Below are 25,165 nucleotides of genomic sequence, written 5' to 3'. Positions count from 1 at the left end.
TCGCATTAAAAATATCTGCTGAAACTAACTGTTGCTGAATGCAGCAGGATGGGGAGCGAGGCATCATAAGGGTTTGAGAGTAGAGACAGCACGGTGCTATTAATTGATACTTAATGAGAGAGAGAGGGGGTGAAATACTTCCCTCTTCTCTTTGTTACCGTTTCCTGTGTCTTTACTTTTCATGCGTTGGCGTGCAGAAGTGGTTCAACTCTGCACTGATGCAGCAGACATCAATTAGATGGCACTGAATGTAGTGCAAAGCTTGTGCGTGATACATTACAGAACGAACAGGTAACGCGTCGAAACTCACCTGTGTGCACTCAGTGTGTGATTTGTTTTATGATTGTTCAGGGTCACAACTCTTATAATTCAATGACAATGACAACATCTTTTTTTTTTTTTTTATCTAATGGCTAATCTAATGCGTTTCATGGAGACCTTAAAAGTTTTAAAGTGGAATAACCTTTAATTAATGTCATTTTTTACGTTCCAGGATTGGGATCAAGACCTGCTCATTTCCCTAAATTATTCTCTCAGCACTCCTTGACTTCCTGACTTTGCATTTTGATGGCTTCACAGTTTTTGGGCATTAATTATCTTGTAACAGTAAAGCATAAAAAAGGTTGCCATTTATGAAAAAGACAGTTATTATGTCAGATTAATACTCCTCTAAATATGAAGAAGATCAATACTTAACATTTTTGATCGGACAATTTTAAAAGATAAAATCAATATACTGATATTCAGTGTATTTGAATATGATCACTTTCATGAGCTTTGGTTCACATACTACATCATTTTGTATTGTCAAACCTCTGAAACGGAATTCAACCCAAATTGCTCCATGGTAGATACACATCTAAAGTGGACAGAGCCTTCTGTCTGTACTCTGTGCTCATTTCATTTGTATTTCTGCAGGTTTTCTAAAGCTTACGGATATGGACCGACATGCTGTAACCTCTGGCAGTCGTGAGGGGAAGTCTTACAGTGTAGTCAATAGTTCAAAACAGACACAACCGCAGAACAAGAGGAAGAGGTTTTTAAAATCTGGGAGTTTTTTGAGGAGTGGTTATGCGAGCTGGTGAGACGTTTTAGACATCTGTGTGATGAAACTTCATCTGGGCAGAGAGACTGGATGGGAATTGAATGTGAGTTGGATGGTGGCAAAGGAAAACTGGAGGTCCCTGCAGGACCAATTTGACTCAGAGCGCTGCCCTCTCTCGCTTAACATGTATGTCAATGCAAAAGAAGCATGAAAGTACGGTTATATAATTTGAAACTATTTTTGAGAAGGGAGCATAAATGAGCCTGAAGATGTACAAACGCTCTTGAATGACACCTTTGAACGGTTTAAACATGTCTCCCGTCTCTGTGTTATATCGTCAGCTCATCTCCTCTTCCTGTTTTCAGTTCAGTATATCTTGGTGAGGATTTGGCACCTGCTACATGTGAGTTTATGTAACAATACTCTGAGCTGACATGAGGTACAGCATCAGGGTGGATTACAACAAGTGAACAAAGGTCTCTGTTAATGATCTCCATCTCCATCCTGATTAAGAACTCAGTCAATGGGTTTTCACCTCATCTTTTCCAATTAGCTGTGACTGAGAGGAAGAAGGGGACGGACAAAGACGAGCCTTGTGGAGACTGAGAGGGGATGAAAAATAGTCACCAAATGGGAAACATACAGCGGAGACAGGAAAATGAACAGAAAGGGGATGGGGGGGTGAACCCACCAGAGTAATCCCCCTCTCTTCAGCAAACCCTGCGGTTGCTAGGCAACCCAAAATATGAATAGGCAGGGGACCATCCTGTGAACGGTCCCATCATTTATGGATGAGTTACGACACAAATCGCAGACACACACTGACACAGACACACATGGCTTGGCTGAGCTCTGGTAAAGCCACTGTGACCATCTGACATCTCAACACCGGCCAGATAAACTGGCTGGGATACCTGCAGTGTGTGTTTGTATGTGTGTGTGTGTGTGTGTGTGTGTGTGTGTGTGTGTGTGTGTGTGTGTGTAACAACTCTAACAACATGTGCAACGACAGGCCAAATCCCTCCCCATTCACCCTGGACTCAATACGGGGATTACAGTGCATATCGCCTTCCTCTGTGTGAGTTATGTGTGTGTGTGTGCGTGTGTGTGTGTGTGTGCGTCTCTCACTCACACACGCCAGACAAGAATCACATATCAGTTTGGAGTCAAACCGTGCGTTTCTCCACGCGTTCTCACCTCTCTCCCTCTCTTCCCCGCCGTCTTTCCCCAAACAGCGTTATAATATTCTGTCAACATTCATTTTCAAGTTTTCGCCTCACAACAGCAAAATTCATTGATTCTCTCCCCCGTACTTCAAAGAACTGTCAGGGAAATGTAGCGAGCGGGTAGAGGGTGAGGGAGGCTGGGGAGGGCTCTGAAAGTGAGCGGGCGGGGTTGGTCGGGGCGCGGTGTGCTGTGGCAGGTAACGCAAGAGCATATTTAAATTTTGTGGCGTTTTTATTGTGGAAGTTGGAGAAAGAGAGAGACACCATCTGACAAAGATTATGAGCCAAATTGAAATTAATGATGCTTTTAAGATGTTTTTCTGTGTGTGTGTGTGTGTGTGTGTGTGTTACCTAGGATACAGCCCAACGCCAATCTCCTGCAGCTCTCCGTCACTGATGGTAAAACAATTACACGTCACCTAAAGGAGAAAAAAAAAAGAGATGAAAAGAGTCAAGACAAGAGAGTGAGATAGATATTGTTTTGTTAAATCGCTTCAGGGAACCAACAACACCTTTCATCGTATGTTCTGAACATTTCTTTTACATGTCTTTGGCACCTGCGAAAACCCCGCTGGCACGGAAACGTAAAACATGACGTGCAAAGTCTTTGCTTTGAGATGCAGAGGGATCTGATTGTGTAAAATTACCACCTGGTGATTTTTTTGAGCCAGGGAAAAAAATCTGTCTTTAAATAGAATATAAACGTTTTTGAGGGGGGAAAAAAAGACACGCGTGTAATATTTTTCATCAGCAAAGTTAATGAAAGACTGCATCGGTGATCACAAAGGGAGCTCGTGAAATGTTTTTTTTTTGTTTTCCCCGAGGCTCCGTGAAAGTGAGAAAGTGGAACAAATTTGAATTTTAAGACAATATTTTCCCCCAAAAATTGCACCAAAGAGACTAATGAAAAAAAGATAAGACTTAACAAAAAAAATACCACGCAATTCTTTTGCAATAAAGTTGATATGAAAGTAATTTTCCACCTTCAACATGGAGAGATGGATGACAAGAGACAAAACAGAGGAAGAGAAGAGAATAGAGGCACAAACGAAACCCTTTCCAATCACGTATCCGATCTCATCCAACAGAAATAATCAACAGTAAAGTCAGTGAAGCTTTCCTCCTGAATCTATAAACCGCTACTAAAACTTCCATTTAGCTTTGTCATGAATCTAAATATTGGATGCTCTGACACTTAAACACCTCCCACAATGCACCGGGGTGGTCTGCACGATTTAGAGGACACATTTCAGGAACAAATTAATGAAAGAGTCTGGGTTTTATGGAGAGGGGGGGGGGGAGGATTTCAAACGAGGGAGAGAGATGGTTTGTTTCTTTCAACTAAGAGAGCTGGCACGGAGATTGTTTTGAATAATAAAGCGCTTGAAAAAGTTGTTTAAAAGAGAGAGAGAGACAGATGGAGACGATGAAGGGAGAAACAGCAATAAACAGCAAAACACAAAGTAAGTTAACAAAAAAACAACAGCGTTTGATGTGTCAATTACTGAGCTAGCGCTGGTAAACAAATGTGTGTGTGCGTGTGTGTGCGGTTGTGTGTGTGCGTGTCTGTGTGTGTGTGTGTGTGTGTGTGTGTGTGTGTGTGTTGGTGGTCGTGGTTCCTGCCCCATGCAGACAGAAGATAAATAAATGTAACTTCTACTAACATTAGTATTCAGACTGTCAGATGAAGATGCAGACAGAGGCGTGCAGAGAGAGGGAGGGTGAGATTTAAAGCGAGCCGCAGACAGACGCTTTTCCACCATCGTGCTGATATTCACACCAGAATCAGAACCCAGCAAAATGATTGGATTTTAATCTGCAGCTGTAATAAACGCCATCAGAGCCGGGGCCTCATGGGAAATGAGGGTTTTTACTCAACTTATTTACTCTGGAGGCCGACAGGAGGGAACGTGATTACACGGGGAAAAAAACATTCGCACACACACATAGATTGTATATATGAATATGCAAAATGTACGACTTAATCTTCCTGACAAACACACACACGCGGTTCGTTCTTCATCTCTCTCACACACACACACACACACACGCGCGCACACACATTTACAGACACTTCCTTGTTATGCAGTTGCTCTCACACACATCCATCATCTGTGCCATAAAGCATGTGTTAAAGTGGGGGAGACAGATACATCATATAATACGGCAATATGTTATATATGAACTACAATACATCAAGATGGAGTAACAGTTAAGAGCCGTCGTGTGATTTTCAGGAGTTGTCGCGAGCAGCGGCGACACACAGACGGAGGCGATTAGTGTAGGCTCAACATTTTCTTTATCTTATGGGAAACTTGGCCCCGAGAAGATCTAGAGTGAAGAAGATTCCTGCTGTCATCAATGAATCAGAGCTGAACGAGTAATTGGGCTATCGGTTACATGTTTAAACAATTTTTCAAATTAAAAAAATGCAGCTCTGGGAATAGAGGATTAAAATATCTTGGGCGTACCAACAGTCTAAAACCCAAAAATGAATTTGCAAAAAAAGGGAGAGAGATCTCACATCTGGCTTGCAGCAGATCAACTCATCAATTCAGCGTCCGACTGCTGCAACTCTGTCAGCTACTGAATTCACATGGGACCCATTCATAGGGGTGCTGACACATGTTAATTTGGGGGCATTACCATTCAGCCTGCAACTTAGTGTCAACACATTATTACGAAACTAATAAAGACACCCACATACCAAATGAATCGAGCAAAAGACGAGGGCCAGAAGCGCAGTGACGTGCTTTGACTCATTCAGGTTCAGCCCCAGACTGATGGAAGATTACACAAGAGAGATGATTAATACATAGACCACGATCTTTCCTTTACCCTAACTAAGTGTTTTTATGCCTCACATAACAAGATCCTGACCACAGCGTCGTCATTTTATGTAACACATTACCCGCAATCACACAGGTTTGTTGAGCGAAAGAGGGCGGGCAAAGGAAACCAACTGAAACTGTATGTTTTTTTGACCATACCACACGTGTACACCTGTATGAAAAGAGATATTTGAGCCCCCCAAGGGTTTTCACCCTGTGAGGAGAAGGTGGCATTTGTAAGCGGCAGTGGCAGGACGGAGGATCGGCCATGCAGAGAGAAAATAAAGGATGGTTTTAAAAAGAGGGAGGGGGGCGGGGGGTGATGAAGTGCAGAGAAAATTTAAACAAACAGTGTCAGGGCACTCAGCTGGACATAGATCTCTCTGTCACACACACACACACACACACACACACACACACACACACACACACACACACACACACACACACACACACACACACACACACACACACACACACACACACACACACACACACACACCCCAACTCTTTCACTGGGGATGAGAATCAATCTAGCAGAACATCCACATCTGCAGAGCCGGCTGGTGGACGCCTTATGCATCCCAAATACACACACGCACGCTCAAACACATACAAACACACATATACTGTATGAAAAAGGTCCGCCTGCTTTATGCATCTGTGTTTGTGTGTGTGTGTGCACAGAAAGGCATCTTATGAATCAATTCCTGTGTTTCCATCAGCCTCCCACAGCTTCTTCTCCTCTCTTACCGACCCCCTACCTCTCTTCCTGTCTCTTCACTTCCTTTTTCTTTGTGCTTCTTTCCTGGCTGGATGAAAGTAAAAAATACAGCAACAGTATCAAAAATCCTTCTACGGACAAACACACTCGCATCAGCACACTTTGAACTTCATCAGTTGCAGCTGGTGTCACCACACTGAAAAATGCACCTATAAATCGTCAACAGACACCTTAAACTGCTCAACAAACACTGCGTCACTGTTTGTTTGACGGCTGGCATCATATTGAGATAAACTTTGACAAACATGAACTTAGCCTGATTCAATCCCACTGCAGATATTTCCAGAAAATGGTTTGTGAGGACTGGAAGTGGATTTAAAGAGTTTATCAACAAGAACACAAGAACATTTCTGAACTGGCTCCAGCTTCTTAAATGTTAATATCTACTGGTTTTCCTGGTCTTTTATGTCTATAAACATATCTTTTCTGTTCGGAGTATTTGTCGGTATCCTTTACATTGCTCCTTTAGCATCCTGCTTAGAACCAGCAGGGTGATCAAGAGAATGATGCCGTCTTCTGGGTTATCAAATGGACGTCCGCTTTTCTCAGTATTTTGCTGGGAAAGAGGTTCAGCAGAAGGTTTCACTTAGGAAATGGGTTCACTGTAGAGGTCCAGCATTGATTCCCGGTGTCCCAGGCTCACCCTCGAGAAACCATCTGCCTATTTGGGGGCCCTGCTAGAGTTCTTACTCTTCATCAAAACCCACTGACTGCAATTTTCACCAGCACTGGAGAGTTCTTTGACCGCTTGCCGGCCGCTCCTGCCCCTTACTCCCTTCTCCTTCCACAGCCTTGATATGATACGGCTGTGAACCCCTCTGCTGCCTACATCAACTGTTCACGCCTCCTCAAATGTAACCTTTACAGGCACAGTGAGTGCTATGAAGTAAATGAGGTGGAATGAGGCTGACTGGACTTGTAAGTCCAGACCGAAGTTGGTTGAAGTGATCACAGCGGGGTTTTACAAGATTTTCTTTCTGTTCTTAAGGTCCTTGTTATCGTTTCATGGCCAATGTTGAAGGGCTGGTCCGACAGCTTCCCCTTGGTGATGGAGATGCCTCTGTGCTTGGCTTGGCATGATTTTCATGCGAGCCAGCTCGACGTTCCCTCCCAACAGCCGTACAGTACAAGCCTTTGTTTGTTGGGAGTGCTGTGAGCCTCCTGCCAGGTCTTATCCACTGTCCTCTGACCGCCCACCGAGCTGTGCTAATGATCACCTCCATGGCCACAGTGAAGGCTATTGGAGAAACGGCCATGATTCCACACTTTGCTGTGGTCTGCTGTTGTTGCACACAGCTGCTTGTCCTGGAAACAGACCTTGAAGAGGCTACTGGGTTATCTGTTGGACTGCCAGTTGGAAAAAAAAAAAAATAGCAATTCGAAAATGTTGCCTTGGGTGATACTATAATATTCTAAAATCAAAGATGAAAAGAGATATCAAAATTGGTAGATTAATTGAATTATCAAAATTATCATCAGTTTCAGCCCTACTTTTTACACATGTACATGAACCAGTTATATCACTTCGCAACTAACATGACTGATCTACTGTATGTATTTTATGAAAAATGGATCTAACTCTCGTCAATGTGAAAAGCTCTCTGCGGGAACAGAACATGATAATAACGCCACAGCTGGACACGCATGTCATTCATCAGTAACCATAGTGATGGCTGTTTTCATCATATGAAGAGAGATTGGAAGAGCCCCCCCACCGTTCACCCCTGTTCATTTATAACCTCCCAAATTAATAAGGAGAGCCCTCCACAGCTGCAAATGTGGGTTCATGTGGGGTAATGCTCTGTGGTGAAGTGCCAGTGAGGATAGACCATTAGAGGGAATGCCACAGGGTCTTGAGGGCTACTTTCTATCCATCTTGAGTGAATGAATTGTATTCCACAAATTGAAATGAAAGGAGCTCTTCAGCAAATAATAAGGCAGAGATTCTTAACAGCAGGTTCTTAATGGGGATTACAGGCCTGATATGATTGAGATTCTACCATACCCACTGTGGAGAATCACACAATTACTGTGGCTTTCCAAAAAAAGACACCAAAGCGTGCGTTTTGTCTGGAAGGGTTTTCTTCAGAATGGTGCAGAAAATGTCAGTCCCCGCATCCATTCATTTGTTTTGCTCATTCGTTATTCTGCCTGTCACACTCAATATTTCAGCTGATTAGATTTGGATGAAACTTGTACAAATGATGAATGTGAGATAGAGGAACGGAGGCAAAGACAAGGGAGTGAGTGAAGGGTGCGGGGAGCTGCCTGTGATGTGGAAAATAGAAAATAAGATTAAAAAACAAAAAGAGCGCCCCGTCTCCAAAATGTCAAATTCTCAGGAGGAACAGGAAAACAAAGAACTTTTTCACGCCGGCAGTTATATATATATACACATGTTCCTGACTTCATACTGTTGGATCTGGACTTGTTCGACTGGTTCTGAAAACACCAAATAGCTGCAGGTAGAGATAAGTCACTCAAATGTTAAATTCTGCCACAAAAACAAATAAATAGAGAAAATATTAAAGAGCATAGAGAATAAAGGGCGCGCTCACACTTGGCACGGTTGCTCGGTGCTATGCCGAAGCACAATAGTCCCTCCTCCCCAGCGCCCCGCTGCGCTTCACTCACATTGCAGCTGAGCCTGAGCACAGTTACCTCTTGTGCATATATCATCACGTTGTAGCGGAGAACAATACAGAGAACATGACTTACTGACTTTTTTTACTTATTTTGTGTGCTTTTGCTCGTAGACGGCCCTCTCACATTCCTGGATTTCTTGATTATGCAGGGCCGCCGTAATAAGCATGATTATACTTCAAGTCCACATTGCGCAGCCGTGCTTGTGCTCGTGCATGAGCAACCGTACCATGCCGAAGCACACATTCTCCAGCCGTGCCAGAGCCAAGGAAGTGTACCGTGCTTGCACAGTATGGAGTGCTCACACTAGTCAAACAAACTGGAGTTTGGGGATCAAATCTCCTTGTGCATATCTATGCTTTTGTGTGTTTTCCCCATAATGTACATGGGATTTATTTTCAACAGTGATTTGTGACAGTTTTCAAAGGCATAGACGAATATTTCTAGCAGTCAGTTTAGAAAATGCCTCCACAAGTTATGGACATTTTTTGTTGTTTTAATTTGGAGAACTTGTTTGAGCAGACTATCTTCATCAACGAACAAATGGTAAGTCTAAACTTATCAGCAACACTACTGCGCACTGCTGGAGTGTTTACTGCTTATTTTGTTATCTGCTGACCAGACTTAATCAAAAAACTGTCATTCTCAATCATTCTCTCATTGCTGATGTTTGTCACTCACAGTGAAAATATGGATATGAGAAGCATCCAGGAGAATGCAACATGCACTAGATTTACTGCTGGAATGAAATGAGAATGGATGTGATTAAATCAAAACTGACACTTGTCCATCCATCACTGCTAAGAGACCAAGCCTAGAAAAAAACACTGAGACGGAGACGCTAACTCGCTCAAAGTAAACTCTGTGCTCTTTGAATGCCTGTGCCGACATTAGGTATTCAGGGAGGGAGGGGCGGATCAAAATGATTCCAGTGACATTTTGGAAACGTATACGGCTGGCACGTTTCTAAGTGGATGGGTGTGGGGGTCTGGGACGGTTGGGAGCGGGAGGTCCTGTCAGCTCATATCGGAGGCACTGGATTGGTTTGCTTTGTCCTGTCATGTCAGTTCAAAAACTTGTGACTGGATGGTTTAAGTCTTTAATGTTGCTGGAATCGGTTCAATTACTGTCAATCTGGAAAAACTACAAAGGCCATCAGACACAATCAAAGGCCGCTTGTGTGTGTGTGTGTGTGTGTGTGTGTGTGTGTGTGTGTGTTTGTGTGTGTGTGTGCGCCATTAATGCTTTGATAAAGTATTTATGACCTAATCATGGTTCTTTCATCTCTCAAAAGACATGCAGACAAACATAGACAGAATTACAGAGAAAAATATGAAAAATAAATGAGGCCACGCATCATCTACTCGTACTCTGTTGCACGCATACACAGTTTTCACCTTCATTTTTAACCTATCTCCAAGTCTCAGTGATCATTTTTGTTACATTACTGTCGTTCTAATTGGATCATGTTTGCAAAATGAGCACAAAACATTGTTGCTGTTCACATTAAAAGTGGCTACTGTGTAAGCACTATTTCTATATCAACAATGGATCTGTTGTTTTGTGCGTAAATGTTCGACAAAAAAAAAAAATCAAGTATGCAACACATAGACAAAGTTATCAAACAACACTCGGGGGCAGAAGAGCCTGATATGTCGCTCAGGGGTTAGTGGAGACAAAACTAGAGCTAAAAGGAGAACTTTATTAGTCTAAAATTCATCAAGTGGCCAGAAACAATACTCCAAATGAATGCTAACGTTGCTTCATATTTGCGGCACACATCAATAGGGCAAATCTTTGCTCACAGGTTTGCCAATTATATTTGAAAGGGGGTGATTGCAGTGGATAATCCATAATTCCACATTTTTGTATTGGAATATATAAACTTTAATGAACAAAAACAAGGCAGTTATTCATTGCAATAAATGTAATGAAAGGCAGAATCGTTTGCAAGAAAGTCTACCGATTAAATTTACCATGTATGGAACATGACTGTATGTAAATACACCCTCATGCCACTGTATCATTGTAGATCATTTACAATGCAGTTTGTAGTTTTTTGCTGATTCCTTTTACAGCTTTAGACTTCCTAAATCTGTATGTTGGAACTAAACGGTCCTCCAGAAGCCAGCTAGGCAACAGGACACCATGAGTCCTTTTGTATTCCCTCTTTTGTGTAATACCCCCGGCAACTGCTGTGGCACACTCAATAAAGTTCATAACCTGTAGTTTATGGACAGTCTCAGGCTCTCTAGTCTACAATGCATGACATAGCGAGTTTGACGACAGCATACTGCAACTGTTTTGATTCTCCTTCCTCTTTCAGATTTCAAAAATGTCCACCACCATCTACTATATTGGAGCCTGTAAATGTTGCACTTGTTAAGTCTATGAAAGCAATTTGGCTTCGTCTTATCAGCTCTTGTTTCACAAATACAGATAGAAATAATATATAAATGCCAAAATGGAGGAGACGATGCTGTGAGTCTGTTTTATTCTCACAAAGATCTCAGTGTCCATCCTTTATTTTTGACCTGATTCATTCTTTAGTTCCCTCACAATCAACTGTATGTGTAAAAAAGTGTGTGTCAGGGCACAGTAGAGAGGGTGACACAACGATTCCTACTTCACAAGCAGTCTGTTCATACAGTAAGAGACCTCCCATCATGATATATCATCACTTGAACAGAATAATCACACTCGTCACATTAGGGACTTCACAGGAGTTTCTGCTGATGGCAGCCTGACGTGCTGAACATAAACGCAGCGCACGTACATGCATATCTGTGCATTAAACCACAGCCCCAAAAAACGCTCTCTGTAATTAACATGCATGCACGAACACTCCATAAAAATTTAATTTATCTGTAATGTGAATCTAAATCTCTTTAAATGAGGTAACCAGAGAGCTGCAGTGTGGGTGGATGTGTCTCTCAACCTGCTGGTTTCACTGTTGAAGTACCTGCTCCACTGAATGGAGGCTAAATATCAGAGTGCCCGCCTGCAGACTGGTGTGACTTCAGGTAACTGAGGTGATGCTCAGATGAGATCAGAAACAGCTAACAGTTAGCTCAGTAACTGTCCTGTGTGCACCAGCTGCCATAGAGTTCATGGTGTGTGTGTGTGTGTGTGTGTGTGTGTTTGCATGTTTGTTTGCATGTTTGTTTGTTTGTGTGTGTGTGTGTGTGTGTGTGTGTGTGTGTGTGTGTGTGTGTGTGTGTGTGTGTGTGTGTGTGTGTGTACATAACTGTTGTTATGTTTGGACTCTGCAGGAAGAAAACCCCCATCAGAGCTGCAGTAAAAATCCACAACATTATTTTATAATCCTGAGGTCTGAGCTTGAGCCACAGAACCATCGATGAAAGCCGTCTCAAGTTTCACTGCTGACTGGACAGCTGACGGTACACTTTATTATTAGTTCAGCACCCTCCACATGGATCTTGGATTAGGGCTTTTTAAAAAAATTAAATCAATGTATTTCTTCTTAAAATCATTGAAGGACTATATGTTAGATACAACAAAATCAGCAACTAAATATTTAACAATGAGGTCTTTTCCTTGAATGAGTGCTTTCACTGCAATTTATACTGAAACACTGGGTTCAGGTTGCTCTGGTGTCTGGTGCTCCGGGCAGTGACTATAAACCTCAAGGTGTTTGTGTCATGGAAGGCTGGGACCTTTATTGTTGTTGTCATTTTGCATCTATTTCTCCCTTCATGTCCTGTCTTTTTATCGATCTCCTATAAACTTTCATGAAATGATTCTTTTTGGTCTTCTCTGCGTGGACTTTTCACATTGATCTTTGAAGGCTCCTTTCTACCCAGTCCTGGCTCTTTTCAAGTTCAGATCTCGATCTAGCTGTCAAGATCAGGGCTCGCCAAAATTTGGCGCGCAGGTTAAAGTTGGCCTGTCAAAAGGTTGAAACTTGCCGACCAGATGTTTCGAACACATAAAAATGACAAATTATAATTATGTTGATGTTTTTTAATTGTTTGCAAGGTAAACAGATCAATTAAGGGAACTTGAGATCCTGGTACCATTTTCCATCTTATACTTAAACAATTCAATACAATTATTGTCTTCTGTTTTGATTTGTATATTCCTATTCTGTTCCTTTCCCTTTGTTGTATGATTATATTAATCCATATGTCTTTACAAAATTGAATACAATTTTAACCACCAAACTAAACAAAACAAAACAATGGATGTGTGCTTTTAGCTTTAGCCCTCCAAGAGAAAAGGTTTGGGCACCCTTGGTCAAGCAACTGCTCTTTAAATCAAGCATCCTTCAAATTAGGAAAATGTTAAACAGAAATTGCCAATCAATCTTTAATAAAAGTGGTGAAATAGAAATACAGAAGAGGTGGAAGAGAGGAAATGAAATCCTGGAAGTTCTGAAATGTGAGGATGTATATTATGTCAATGTTTTTATGGTTTATCTGAAAAAGAAACTGTGATGTAAAGGGTCTGTGCTTCCATGTTTTTAATTCATTCCCTTTTTGCCAATTGCTCCACTAACTTTCTCAAAATCAGAACACAACCACCCCCAAGAGTCCGTCTCTGTTTAAACAAGCATAAAGCAGCCGAACCACCTCAGGAGGGGATAGGAGCGAGCGCGTGAGAGAAAAGGGATGAGCGGAGTGCAGAGGGAGGGGAGGAGGTGGAAGAGATGAGACGGGCGGAGACAGGTGGAAGGAGAGAGTTAAGAAGCAGCAGAAAGTCAGGAGGGATGGAGGGAGGCGGGACAGGGTAAAAGATGGAGGGGTGAGAAAAGGCTTGATACAGGAGAGGGGAGGGAGGAGCAGAAATGTGTTTAAACTCGTTAGTAAACTTGTTAGTGAAGTTGCAGAGCGTGAACGAGAGCAGGCGGGCTGAATTAAAGTGGTGCACCCTGGGAAAACATTGAGCAGAATATCGAGCGGAAGGCCAGAAGAAAAAAGAACAGCTGTAAGCTCCAACTTAGAGAAGTGGGGCCATGAAACCAAGAAGTTTTAGACCTTAATCTGTCAGGGAGGACGTCAGGATACTGAAAAATTACCACAAAATCAGTCATGAGAACACAGACATCAAAATCTGTTGTAGACTGATTGCTTCAATGCTCCATGTTAACGTGTAAATTCTGCTTTAAAGTGTACAGAGAAGTTCCTGAAACGAGACATCTGATCCAGTGTGTACCTACGAAACTAAGCAGGTGTAGAAGTAGTGGACACACTCGTTGGAATAGCACCGATGTGACTGAACACAATCATCTACCCAAACAGTAACGCATACGTGTGAGTGTATATTACTGCAAATACGTGGTCCGTGCACACAAAACACACAGACACACACACCGTTAGCCCCGGGCTGTGTGTAATCGAACACGAGATTGCCTCTTGCCCGCTAATGACTCATTTCCATGCTGATACCCAATCATCTCCGGGAGAAATGAGAAAAGAAAGTCGACATGTGTTTTTTTGTCAACTTGGCACATTTTCAGCTGATGAGTTACAGAGCCGCTGCACTCATATGCGCACTAACACACACACACACACATACACACACACACGCACACACACAGACGCACAAAGAAAAAACACCCACACACAGTATGCTCTGCCCACACAAACACACCAGAGCGAGCATATATGGAAGAAGCATATTTACGGAACATACTGTGTATCGCTCCCACACACACACACATACATATTTTATACTGTATATTACTGTAGAAACATACAGTTGGTGTAATATCAGCCTCCCAAACATTGCCACTAAATCTTCCCCCATTTCCCTGAAATCTCTTGGCTATTTTCTTTCTAGTTTTCTTTTTTTTAATAAACACATTCCTTCATAACACACAGTGCCTCCTGCTGCAAAGGTCAAAATTTTAATATCTTGTAAAGCATCCACGCATACATACAGTCCTACTTATTGGTAAGCCTTTTCAACATGTAACAGGTATTACATGACAGAGACATAAGTATCCATTATCCATCTTTGAGATAATCAGTCAATGTGTACAAGCTTGTTCGTGGAACCACATTCTCTCCGTGTTTTATGATAATTTCTTTAAGCATTTCTGTGGGTGTAGGTGGTTTTCAGCCGGTTAGAATCACCACCTTCCTGGCAGCTCCTGTCCACAAAGCAGTTCTTTGATCAGTGCTGCGGCAGCACTTCTAAAGCATTACTGCTGCTTGCTTACAGACCTGACCCAAGAGATCGGGCTAGTTTCGTTTTTTGTTTCACACACCATTGCTTGCCACCGTCTTCTAATTTTCTGGCATAGTAAAGAAAGAAAAGAAGCACGGAAACCAGTTACGTGAAACAAGTAATCAAGAGATGAAGAAAACATGAAGAGAAAAGAGCGAGGTTTAGCGGAGCAGGCGGTCCATGTGCAGGTTAAACCGGGAGAATAGGGGAGGGTGAAGATAAAAAGAGCTAGTTATTGTTTTCAGAGCAGTATTCTTTGCAGGAAATCGTTTTTTACTGCTTGGCTGCTCTGCCGTAGTCTGAATCAAAGGGTGTTTCACGGGGGAATAGTTATTCCTCCTTCCACTCTGAAGGCAGCAGTCAGTCGGCCTTGAATGGGGTTTCTCTCTGTGCGTTTGCTGCACCCTAACTTTCAACCCACAGCTACAGCATCCTTTTCATCCTTAACCCTGAGTGAACGCAGATATACCCCAGATATAGAAACGTCACTCATCTGCCCCAGCGTCTGGACTGCTGTGCTGAACTGTGTCCGATTCTACTTTTATGTTTAACACCTTGAGTGCGAAGCTCTGGACTCACGTAGTCATTTATCTATCTCACAATTATCAGAAATGGAAAATCAGTAATTACAGATTCCTATCATCAAAATTCCATCTTGAATGATGAATGAATGAACAAAAAATATAGGTGTTCATGAATAACTATATACAGCGGCCTGCAACTTAAAGAAAGACAGGCAAAAAGACAAAAAGCAAGCGAATTACGAAAACTTCATCGATTTGACAATACAAAAATGCTGCAACAGCCCAAAATACCTCCAGTGGGAGAAAGTGCAAATACAGAAATGATGAGGGGTATTCGAAAAAACAACAAAAAACTAAAATCACACACACACACTCAAACTTCAGGAAGAGCAAGAGAAATACGCTGTATATTCACAGGAGGAACGGCAACTGTAATTATAGGTCTACAAAGAATCCCATCAATACATTGGCGAGGACAGAAGCAGTGATTTGGTGGTGTGTGTTTGGGTGCTTTGTAATGCAGTGGTGATAAGCAGACTCATAAGCAGAGAAAGTTTAGCTCCAACATTCACGACTCAAATCAGTTGCGAGGCTGAGAGAAAGGTGTTTATTTTGTCAATCAAGACAATTGTCCAATAACAAAGGAATCGAAAATCAACAGAGACTGCTGCCAGAAATAGTAGTGTGGGATTCACAACGCATGTCAAACTGGAAATAAATCCATATATTGGTAAATATTTCTAGTTCTTCTTTTTCTAGCAAGTTTTGAGTCAAGTATGAATACTGTCCAGCTGAAATGGACACGGTCACTGACAAGTGACTAAGCTGGCTGTTTCAGTGGTCGTCATGAGCATATTAAAAACACACCTAGCCCTCAATAGGTCATACAGCAGGTCACTATTTTGCTGTGTTACACTACTAAAAACACTCTTAATGGATGTAGCAATGAAGTCAGACTGTCCTCACTGATATGTATTTAAACCCTTAAACATATTTCCTTATGATCTGAGACATTGTTAACACAGCCCAGATGTTCAAATGTGATGGAACCAACATTTAGTTGGATGAGGTTTGAATTATTTAATTCTCTGTCCTTTCTTGTCCTTCATTTGACTTCCCTATCTCTGCTGAAGCTGGTACATGGCTGAATACATTAGTGCTGGTACTGCTGGATGTTTGATTGGCATGTGTCGACCACAGGAGGCTCACAGAGATGTCAGCAGTGCACTGGGATCAGGCCATCGGCTGTATGCATTAGAGAGAAAGCCCCAAGGCATACAAATACTGAGTCTGGACACATTTTTTGGGGGCAAACATGTTAACACTGCTGCGGTTGCCAAGTTAACTGGTGAGCTGCCCCTCATCCATTTTCATTATTACCACATCCAGGGTTGCAGGGAGTCAACTGCTGATCTCATCCCAATTAACTGTCAACTTCTGGGCATTTTATCACGACATGGTGCACTGGAACGGTGCGGCTTGGTACAACAACAGTTTTTGCTGAAAGTTGCTGTTGAAAATAACAACCTGGATCACTTTAATGTTTTGACTTTGTCCGAGTGGACCTTATTGGTTAAAGAACTCGGACATCCGGAGAGAGCTCAGAGTGAAGCCACTGCTCCTTCATGTCAAGATTGCCTCTCTGTGGCAATCTTTTAAAGCTGTAGTCTGTTTATTAATTGGTTGTTTTAAGGGCTAGATTTGAAGATTGACCGTACCAATGGTGTAAAAGAAATGTTTTATTTAGACTGTAATGCCATAAAAGAAATAGAAAAAATGTCTTAAGCAGTTTTCATTCACCTTATACAATTCAATGGCCGAACATTTCCTATAGAGAAAAACATGATTTATATCCGTTAACAATGTCTCCTCTCTACGTAACTCAGTATCATTAAAGGATGTACAGTATGTTTTACATAGATACAAACCTCTTCTATTACTGGCTTTGTGTTCTCTCTCTGTGTGTGTCTCTCGCTCTCACACACAAACACACACACTCATAATCCCTGAGGTTGTAAAACTTCAATTATCTCCCACTCCAGGTTGACCGGCAGGTTACAGGTCAAATGCGTCATCCAATTATCTGTGTACACCTCTGCATGTGTGCGTCTCTGCGTGTGTTTATGTGTTCAGGCATTTGTACGTGCTCACACATCACAATCGCACCAACAAATGCTCATGCATTTATACATTACATGTGTGTTCCTGCATGTTTTGAGCGGACCTGGTCGTAATGATAATGGTGTTTTTATGGCACAAAATAGTGTTTAATCAATAGTCATCCTCATAATGACAGTCAGGTCCATTACAGCTGTGTTTAATAGCAAGAAAGAGAGAGAGAGAGAGAGAGAGAGAGAGAGAGAGAGAGAGAGAGAGAGAGTGAGAGAGTGTGTGTGTGTGTGTGTGTGCATTGAGTAAATGCCTCCATGTTGCATCTCCAGTGTTATGATGGTGACCTCCTCATGTTTTTTTGTTTCTTATAATCAACAGCTTCCTCTTTCTTCCTGCCTCTTCAGCTATATTTCTTCTGTGCCCACTGATTTTCTCTGCTTTGACTGTCAATGGATAAATAAAAATTTGGGCAGGGGTAAATTGATTGTTTCTCTGCTTGTCTTTCTGGTTTGTATTTGTAAATGGCCATTTTGCTTTGATAAAAATATTTTAAAAGGAAACCTATTATGCTTTTTTGTTTTTGTTCCTTTCTCTCAGGGTTTCATTCAAGTTCTTGCTCGTATTAAAAACCTTGAAAGTTGAAAAGGTCAAAGTCCGCACCAACAGAAGGCCCTCTCTCCCACAGAAAACACTCCTAAAACGCCTAATCAGTAGTTTCACCTTTAATTTTGTGATTTTGTGACATCACACTACCTCACAGAGTAACATAGTAATATATGCATCATTAATGCCTCTCAGCTCGTTTAGCATGTAAGAATTGATTTAGCACAGTTTCTCTGTTGTTGTTAGCAGTGCCGGCTCAGGTATATGTGAACTAGGGATGGGCATGATTAATCGACGATTGATTAATCGATCATTAAGAATTTCATCGATGACGTTATTTTTTTATCGATAAAACTAATGCAGGTTCTATTGCGTAGTGTGAGTCTTGAGGAATGCAATGAATGTCGCTATGTGGCAGCAATCCAACATTTTATCACATAGGGCAATGTTTGAAAAAAATGCCACAGGCCTACTCAGTTACCTGCGAGTTTCCGTGTATTTCAAAAGTAAGGTTAATCATGAAAAGTTCACGGCGAAGTGTGTCGTGGGACCATTTTGATTTAAAAAATGACTTAGTTCACTGCCAACACTGCGAAGCTGTGTGTAAGTACAACTCGTCCACGACTCAAAATGATGTACCACTTGAACGACGCGTATCCGACCCTGGTTAGTGGTGGTGCATCCTGCTCTCAGTCTCAACCTAGCATAAACTCAGTGTTAGCATGGACACGGAGGAGCTGTAAAAGTTGCTCTTACCACAGACTGCTGGACCGCTTTAACAGCTGAGAGCTACATCACCATCACCTGCCGCTACATCAGCGATGACTGGCAAATGAACTCAGCGGCCCTGCTCACAGAAAGCCTTCCAGGCCGGCATACGGCTGACCACCTCGCTGATAAAATAAATGAAGCTGTAGAGCAATGGGGACTTGAAGACCGCATTATTGCATGCTTTGCTGCCAACAGTCCCACCAGAGTAAACTGGATTTCCGTTGCCTGCTTTGCACACACACTCCAGTTGGCCATAAATGACGGATTTGCACTGTATCTATATCGGGTAATATCAGCGGCTAGCGGCTTTTGAATATAGCCTATAAATAGTGAATTTTAATATAAAAATATTAATGATTAATCGAAAATCGATCGTCAATTCTCCCGACGATCGATCAAGACAATTTAATCGAATGCCCATCCCTAATGTGAACTGACCAATACAGGGGGAACACAGGGCTGCAGCAGTGGAGTTTTTGAGCATTAAAGTATGTAAACCTATTCTAGTAGTAAGCCCAAAATTAAATAAAGAGCCTGAAAATCAGCACAATATGTCTCCTTCCAAAAAAAAAAAGAAAAAGAAAAACATCTATGCTGGATAAATGCGCCATCAACAGAACTAAAGATTCAGGTTGTGTAGGTCTAAGAAATCAGGGGTTCCTCTGGTACTGAAAGCGGTTAATCCTAAATTTGCAGATGGCAGTTTTGAGGATAGTTTTACCAGTGAGTGAGGGAGTCACTTGGCTGTTGAGATACAGAAGCAGATCATGTTGAGTCAAAGACCCGTTTTAATTTCCAACAGCTGACTTCCAGATAGCACAATTTAAATGACAACAAATGAGAATTTGAAATGGTTTGTTTTTTAGCATGCAAGCGGTATTATTATTGTAACTTAAGTGATTGTCTTGACCTTTATACTGATTTCTGTGAGCCATGATTGTGACACTGAGTAAATCACATAAAAAAAAAAACAATTACCACCAAGAGAACATTTATGTAGAATAACAAAACAGGTATTCTGTCATCTACAGCTCACTGTCTTATACTTACATGCTCATTCTCTCTACTCTCACACACTCCCATCTGTGTGTCCTTCACAGAAGAGAGAGTCCTAATTTAAATGGTGTCATTAGCATAGAGATATGCAATCAGGGAATTAGCATAACAGTGATTTTGTGTGAATATGAATGGGCCTAAAGAAGGGCAAAGAAATCCCTCAATGAATCTCAAACATATTCTTTAATATATAAAATCCAAACATCTACTGAAACTATTTGCATGTGTGTTGCTGTGTGTGCACTTGTGTGTCCACATACACTTTTCTTCACTGCGACCTTGTGTAAGCGGTGTGTTTGCCCTTGTGGTTGCGAAAGTGTGTTTGTACATATGGATGCTGGACTATGTAATTGTGTGTGTGTGTGTGTGTGTGTGTGTGTGTGTATACCTGAGTGAAACATGTATAGAGGTGTAATGTAATCTGCTTTTGATTTAAAACCCCATGTTTGTTTCTTATATTGATAAAGTAGAGCCTTGGGCAGTGTGTGTGTGTGTGTGTGTGTGTGTGTGTGTGTGTGTGTGTGTGTGTGTGCGTGTGTGTGTGTGTGTGTGTGTGCGTGTGTGTGTGTGTGTGTGTGTGCACGTGCAGCATGCGTATGTCTGTACACACTATAGTGATAAAGTAGAGCCCGGGCCAATGGAAATTACTCTCATCCATCTCGTACAGTACAGCACATTCATGTGTTTCACACACACACACACACACACACACACACACACACACACACACACACACTGGAGAAGACAGACAACGAGCAGACACTGATATAATGGTATTCACTGGTCCCAGTACAGCCAGTTAGAAACAACATGCACAGCACTGCAGGCCTCATGACTTTAGGCCATCAACTCAAACACTAATGAAGCTAAATGACAGAACATTTAAACCTGAGTCACAGGAGCTCTCATGTTGAACTAATAGTAAAAAAAAACTCACCTTCATACTAATTAAGATAGAACGCAACACAACAAAGAAACATTTTACATAATTAAAGGTACCAGGTCACTGGAGTGAAGCAAACGAAGAAAGAAGGAAACAACTTTAGGGAGAAATTAGGCCAGAAGTTACTGACAATTTATTGGATTGGTCAAGAACATTCACCCCATCCCTTCAGCATTCATTCACTCATTCATTTAACTTGAGAGTAGCACCTGCAGTTGTATTTGTGACGTGCAGTGTAAAACAAGAACTGACATTCCTGAAGGCAATGTTTTTTTCAAAACACAGAGCAGATGTTGAGTAACTGAGCGACTGTTTTACGATGTGTAAGTCATTTGAAAAATGGTCATTTTGTCCCTTTTGAAAATATAAAGACAGTATTTGCTCTGTAATTGTTTTGTAGCAGTTTGGCAAGGGGTAATTTTTGTATTTATTCTGTGTCCTTCACTGTTTGTCTTCAGTTTTATTTCAGGTATTTCACTTAAACCCACAGTATCTAATCTATTGCCACATGGGTTCTCAGTCAAAACCATGTAAACAAAGGATGATCATGGGAGTTGTTGTCTTCATTGTTAAACAACCCCTTTTGCGAGTGAAAATCTAAAATGTGACACAGGCAGAAATGTTAACAGATGAGTTAATGTTTTAAAACTTTATTCACATTAAGTTTATGTTCACGTTTACAGACTTTCTCCTTCAATCATCTGATGTTTTCCTGAGACTCATAGTGATGGTGGACCAAATGAAAAGCACTGTCCCCTTAAGTTAAACTGTGGAGTTGTTCGGGTTTGAACATTGTTGGAAATGTTTATGATGAAGTCAGTAGAGAAGGTGTAGTTGTTTTCAGACATTTTAAATGTGAAAATGTTATATATTTTATCTTTGAGAAGACAAAGAAAAACCCCACATATCCCCATTTCAGAAACTGGAATCTCTCTTTGTTGCTTGAGAACTTAATTCTAAACAAGCCGTTTTCAAATTAGCTGCCAATATATTCTGCTTTGGTTGACTGATTGTTACAGCTCTAGTAATTAACCCAAATTGTTTATGCCGTCACAAAGTAACCTTATAAAAACCTTCTGTGGGTTAAACTAAAACACAAACAGGAGGAGGAAGAAGTAGGGGAGTAGGTTATGAGAACCTGGTTATCATTTGGTGAACTCTTCCTTTAAGTTGCACTACAGCCCAGCGTGGCCACTGTTTTTAACATACAGTCCAGTAAACAGTCCATAATTGTCCCTTAATTTTCCACAAAGTCAAAGCAGAAAGAAATACTTCGTTTTTTTACTTCTGACCTACAGGCCTGTTTGTTTTCCATTTTCCAACAGACACAGCGCCTTTATGATTGTGTAACTAAGAAGCTAAGCAACAGTTCATTATTCATTCACAGTGTGTGTTCTCTATAGAAACGCTACACCATTTATTATTCATACTGTTCAATAATTCATTTATTTATTCCCATTTATTTATTAAACTCCCCAGAACAAATACAACAAATAGAACTAACCTCTTACTGATTGTTACCCTGGGAGAGAGATTCTCATGTCAGCACAACACACACACACACACACGCACATTTGAAGTAGTTAATTAGTGAAACTCCATGGATGATATTTTTGTCTCAGGAACAAACCACAAGCCCCAGGGGCAGAGAAGAGAGTTGGGGTAGACAGAGAATATTACAAAAAGAAAGATGAGGAGAAAGAAGGAGAAAGCAAGGACGGAGGATGACAGAGAGCAGAGAGAAAATAGATACAGACCAGGACAAACAAAACAGGAACATGACGAAGGATGCAGAAGGAGCTGGAGAGAGAAAAAAACACAATAATCAAGGAAAGAAAAAAGGAGGAGGAAGATTAAAGAGGTAGGGAATGATAAACAGCAGAAGTATTCAATTTGCGTTGAAATCACACTGGATATCTTTAACCAGGGATTTACTGCTGAGTTTAACCAGGACAACACGTCCCATTGAAGGTTTTTGCATTTTTAATCAATGTTTTGTTAGCATTTGCTCTTTGAAAGCCTGCTTTAGCAGATACTTATCTAGCCACATCAAGAAATGTAAATTATAAACTCATCCTGCTTATTTCATCCTGTGTCTTCTTCTCACCCACTTCTCACAGGGTTTTCTATGTTTACTTTTAACTACCATTTCAATGAACTTGCAAGACTCTTTTCTGCTTGTTAAACATTTACAGACCTACAAACTGCAAACAGTGTTAGGACCCCACATTCCCTTAACTAACTGGGATCCCTTTCCAAGTGTGACTCTGCATGGCAATATGTTTTTTTTTTACAAGAAGCATCTAGAGGGCCAAACAGAACTTTAAGGCAGGCCGGCTTTGGCCCGCGAGCCCCAGTTTGGGCAACCCTGGTCCATAGCAAGGAGTTGCCACACAGTTAACACCTTTAATTTTCCGTTTCCTTAAACCCCATCCAATATTCTTACGTCTTATCAATGCATTTCCAAACTGCCCGTCATTAGTCGCATGTGTACATGACTCAAAGAAGTTTTGCTCTGTACCAACACACACACACACACACACACACACACACACACACACAAACACACGACGTATCAAACATACATGCTGGAAGAGCCAGCTACCTGCTCTCCTGCACACTGACTTAAGGTTTTATGAGTCTATCCAATCATAAAGGCAGCCCCAGAAAAGTAGGCATCGCCAGTGGGAGAGCTAAAGGAGGCAGAGAAAGAGGACAGAGGGACCAGAGACAGAGACAGGGAGTGATAGGGGAAAGACAAAGAGGAAATCAAAGTGTGAACACACACATGCACACAAATACAAATACACATACACAAAGGTCTCGGGGTTGAAGTCAACAACAGCAGGTGACTGTCTGGAGGCTAGCTTCTACCAGCAGCTTCAAACAGCATGATGGAAATATGACACACACACACACACAAAACACACACGCACAAACACACAGGCACACACAGGCACACACGCACACACACACACACACAGACTAACAACCCCTCAGTTTCAGCATCAGAGCAGCAGCCTCCATCCTCTTACAAAAAATGGGCCGATACATCTCTCTTTTTATCAGCTGCCTCTCGCCACATAATGAAACTACCTGCCAGTTGGCAGAAGCTTTTACCCAGAAGAACAAAGCCCTCAAAGTGCTCACATGACTCTAGCATGGAGAGAGGTATTCATTAGGTGTGTAGAGGTCGACTCAGTCAGAAATTAAACTCAACTGATGACTCAGATTTGCATGTTAGCATGTTACTGAATACTTGGTTCGTTAAGCACACAGTATCATAGATATACAGATCCTCGAAATACAAGACTAGAAAGCCTGTCAGCACAAAATCAACTAGTGTGTGTGTGTGTGTGTGTGTGTGTGTGTGTGTGTGTGTGTGTGTGTGTGTGTGTGTGTGTGTGTGTGTGTTTAGCGCAGTGTACTGGAAGAGCATTTTGTCTGCTCAGTGGAGCTCACACTCACCAGCTGTACATGGCACACTGAGGTAGCTGCCCTCACTCACCCCGTCATCACCAGGAATGTTGGGAAAATGTGTGTGTGTGCAGCTTGTACAGTTATCATTGTGAGAACCACTTTGACTTTAGTGACATTTGAACTGAAGATTCATTTGTTAGTTTATTTTTGTTAATTGAGGACCAAGACATTTTGGAAACAGTCCAGTAGATCACCTCAAAGTGAAATAATAACATCCTTTTGTAACCACAAACAAAAGTCTCTCTGAAGAAGGAGTCACACTCCAAACATGTTCCCAAACATGGAAATTTAGGGTCCAGATTTAAAAAACACCAGAACTTCTCTTTTTCAAAATTAGGATCCATGTTTTCTCTGTCTTTTGAATGTTTCTAAGGTCTTATGTTTCGCTTTTTTGTCTTCTGTGTTTTGTATTTTCCATCCTTTACTATATTTACTTATCTGTGTATGAGACAGTATTGTAATGTTATCTCTGATGCTTTTTAAAACTTTAGACAGAGACAATCACAGACTGATTGTCAGTCTGATGGTGAGGGGGGGAGAGAGAAGAAAGAAGTAAAGAAGTCAGAGAAAGAAATGTGGCACAAAGAAATTCAGACTGAAAAATGATGAAATGAAGAGAATGTCAATGTCCCCTCTGCATAGAACTGCTCGCTCTGCTTCACTGCTTTGCTCTGTGTGTGGTGTGTGGTGTGTGTGTGTGTGTGCATGTCATTCAGAGTTATTGATTCATAGATCCCCTAAAGGAATGGGATATTAATGGTGACCTCTACAGGAAAAGAAAAAAATAGTGCCAAAGAGATGAAGGGATGAAGGGATATTTATATAGAGAGAGCTAAGGAGATATAGCTTGATATATGATGAGAGGTTCAGACACACACACACACACACACACACACACACACACACACACACACACACACACACACACACACACACACACCTAATATTTCTAATT

General features: G+C 41.5%; 1 protein-coding gene across 1 annotated transcript in view; it reads right to left on the bottom strand.

Annotated features, from left to right (window-relative positions):
- Nucleotides 1–25,165, bottom strand: part of smyd3 (SET and MYND domain containing 3) — an 81,413-nt gene that overhangs the window by 16,004 nt on the left and 40,244 nt on the right. Inside the window, exon 6 of the mRNA XM_030413421.1 lies at nt 2,623–2,690. Coding sequence (XP_030269281.1) covers nt 2,623–2,690 — 68 coding nt within the window. The remainder of the gene's footprint in view (nt 1–2,622; nt 2,691–25,165) is intronic.

The sequence above is a fragment of the Sparus aurata genome, chromosome 4 (assembly GCF_900880675.1).
Source record: "Sparus aurata chromosome 4, fSpaAur1.1, whole genome shotgun sequence".
NCBI lineage: Eukaryota > Metazoa > Chordata > Actinopteri > Spariformes > Sparidae > Sparus > Sparus aurata.
The sequence above is the reverse complement of the archived record's forward strand: the minus strand, read 5'-3'. Positions and strand labels throughout refer to the sequence as shown.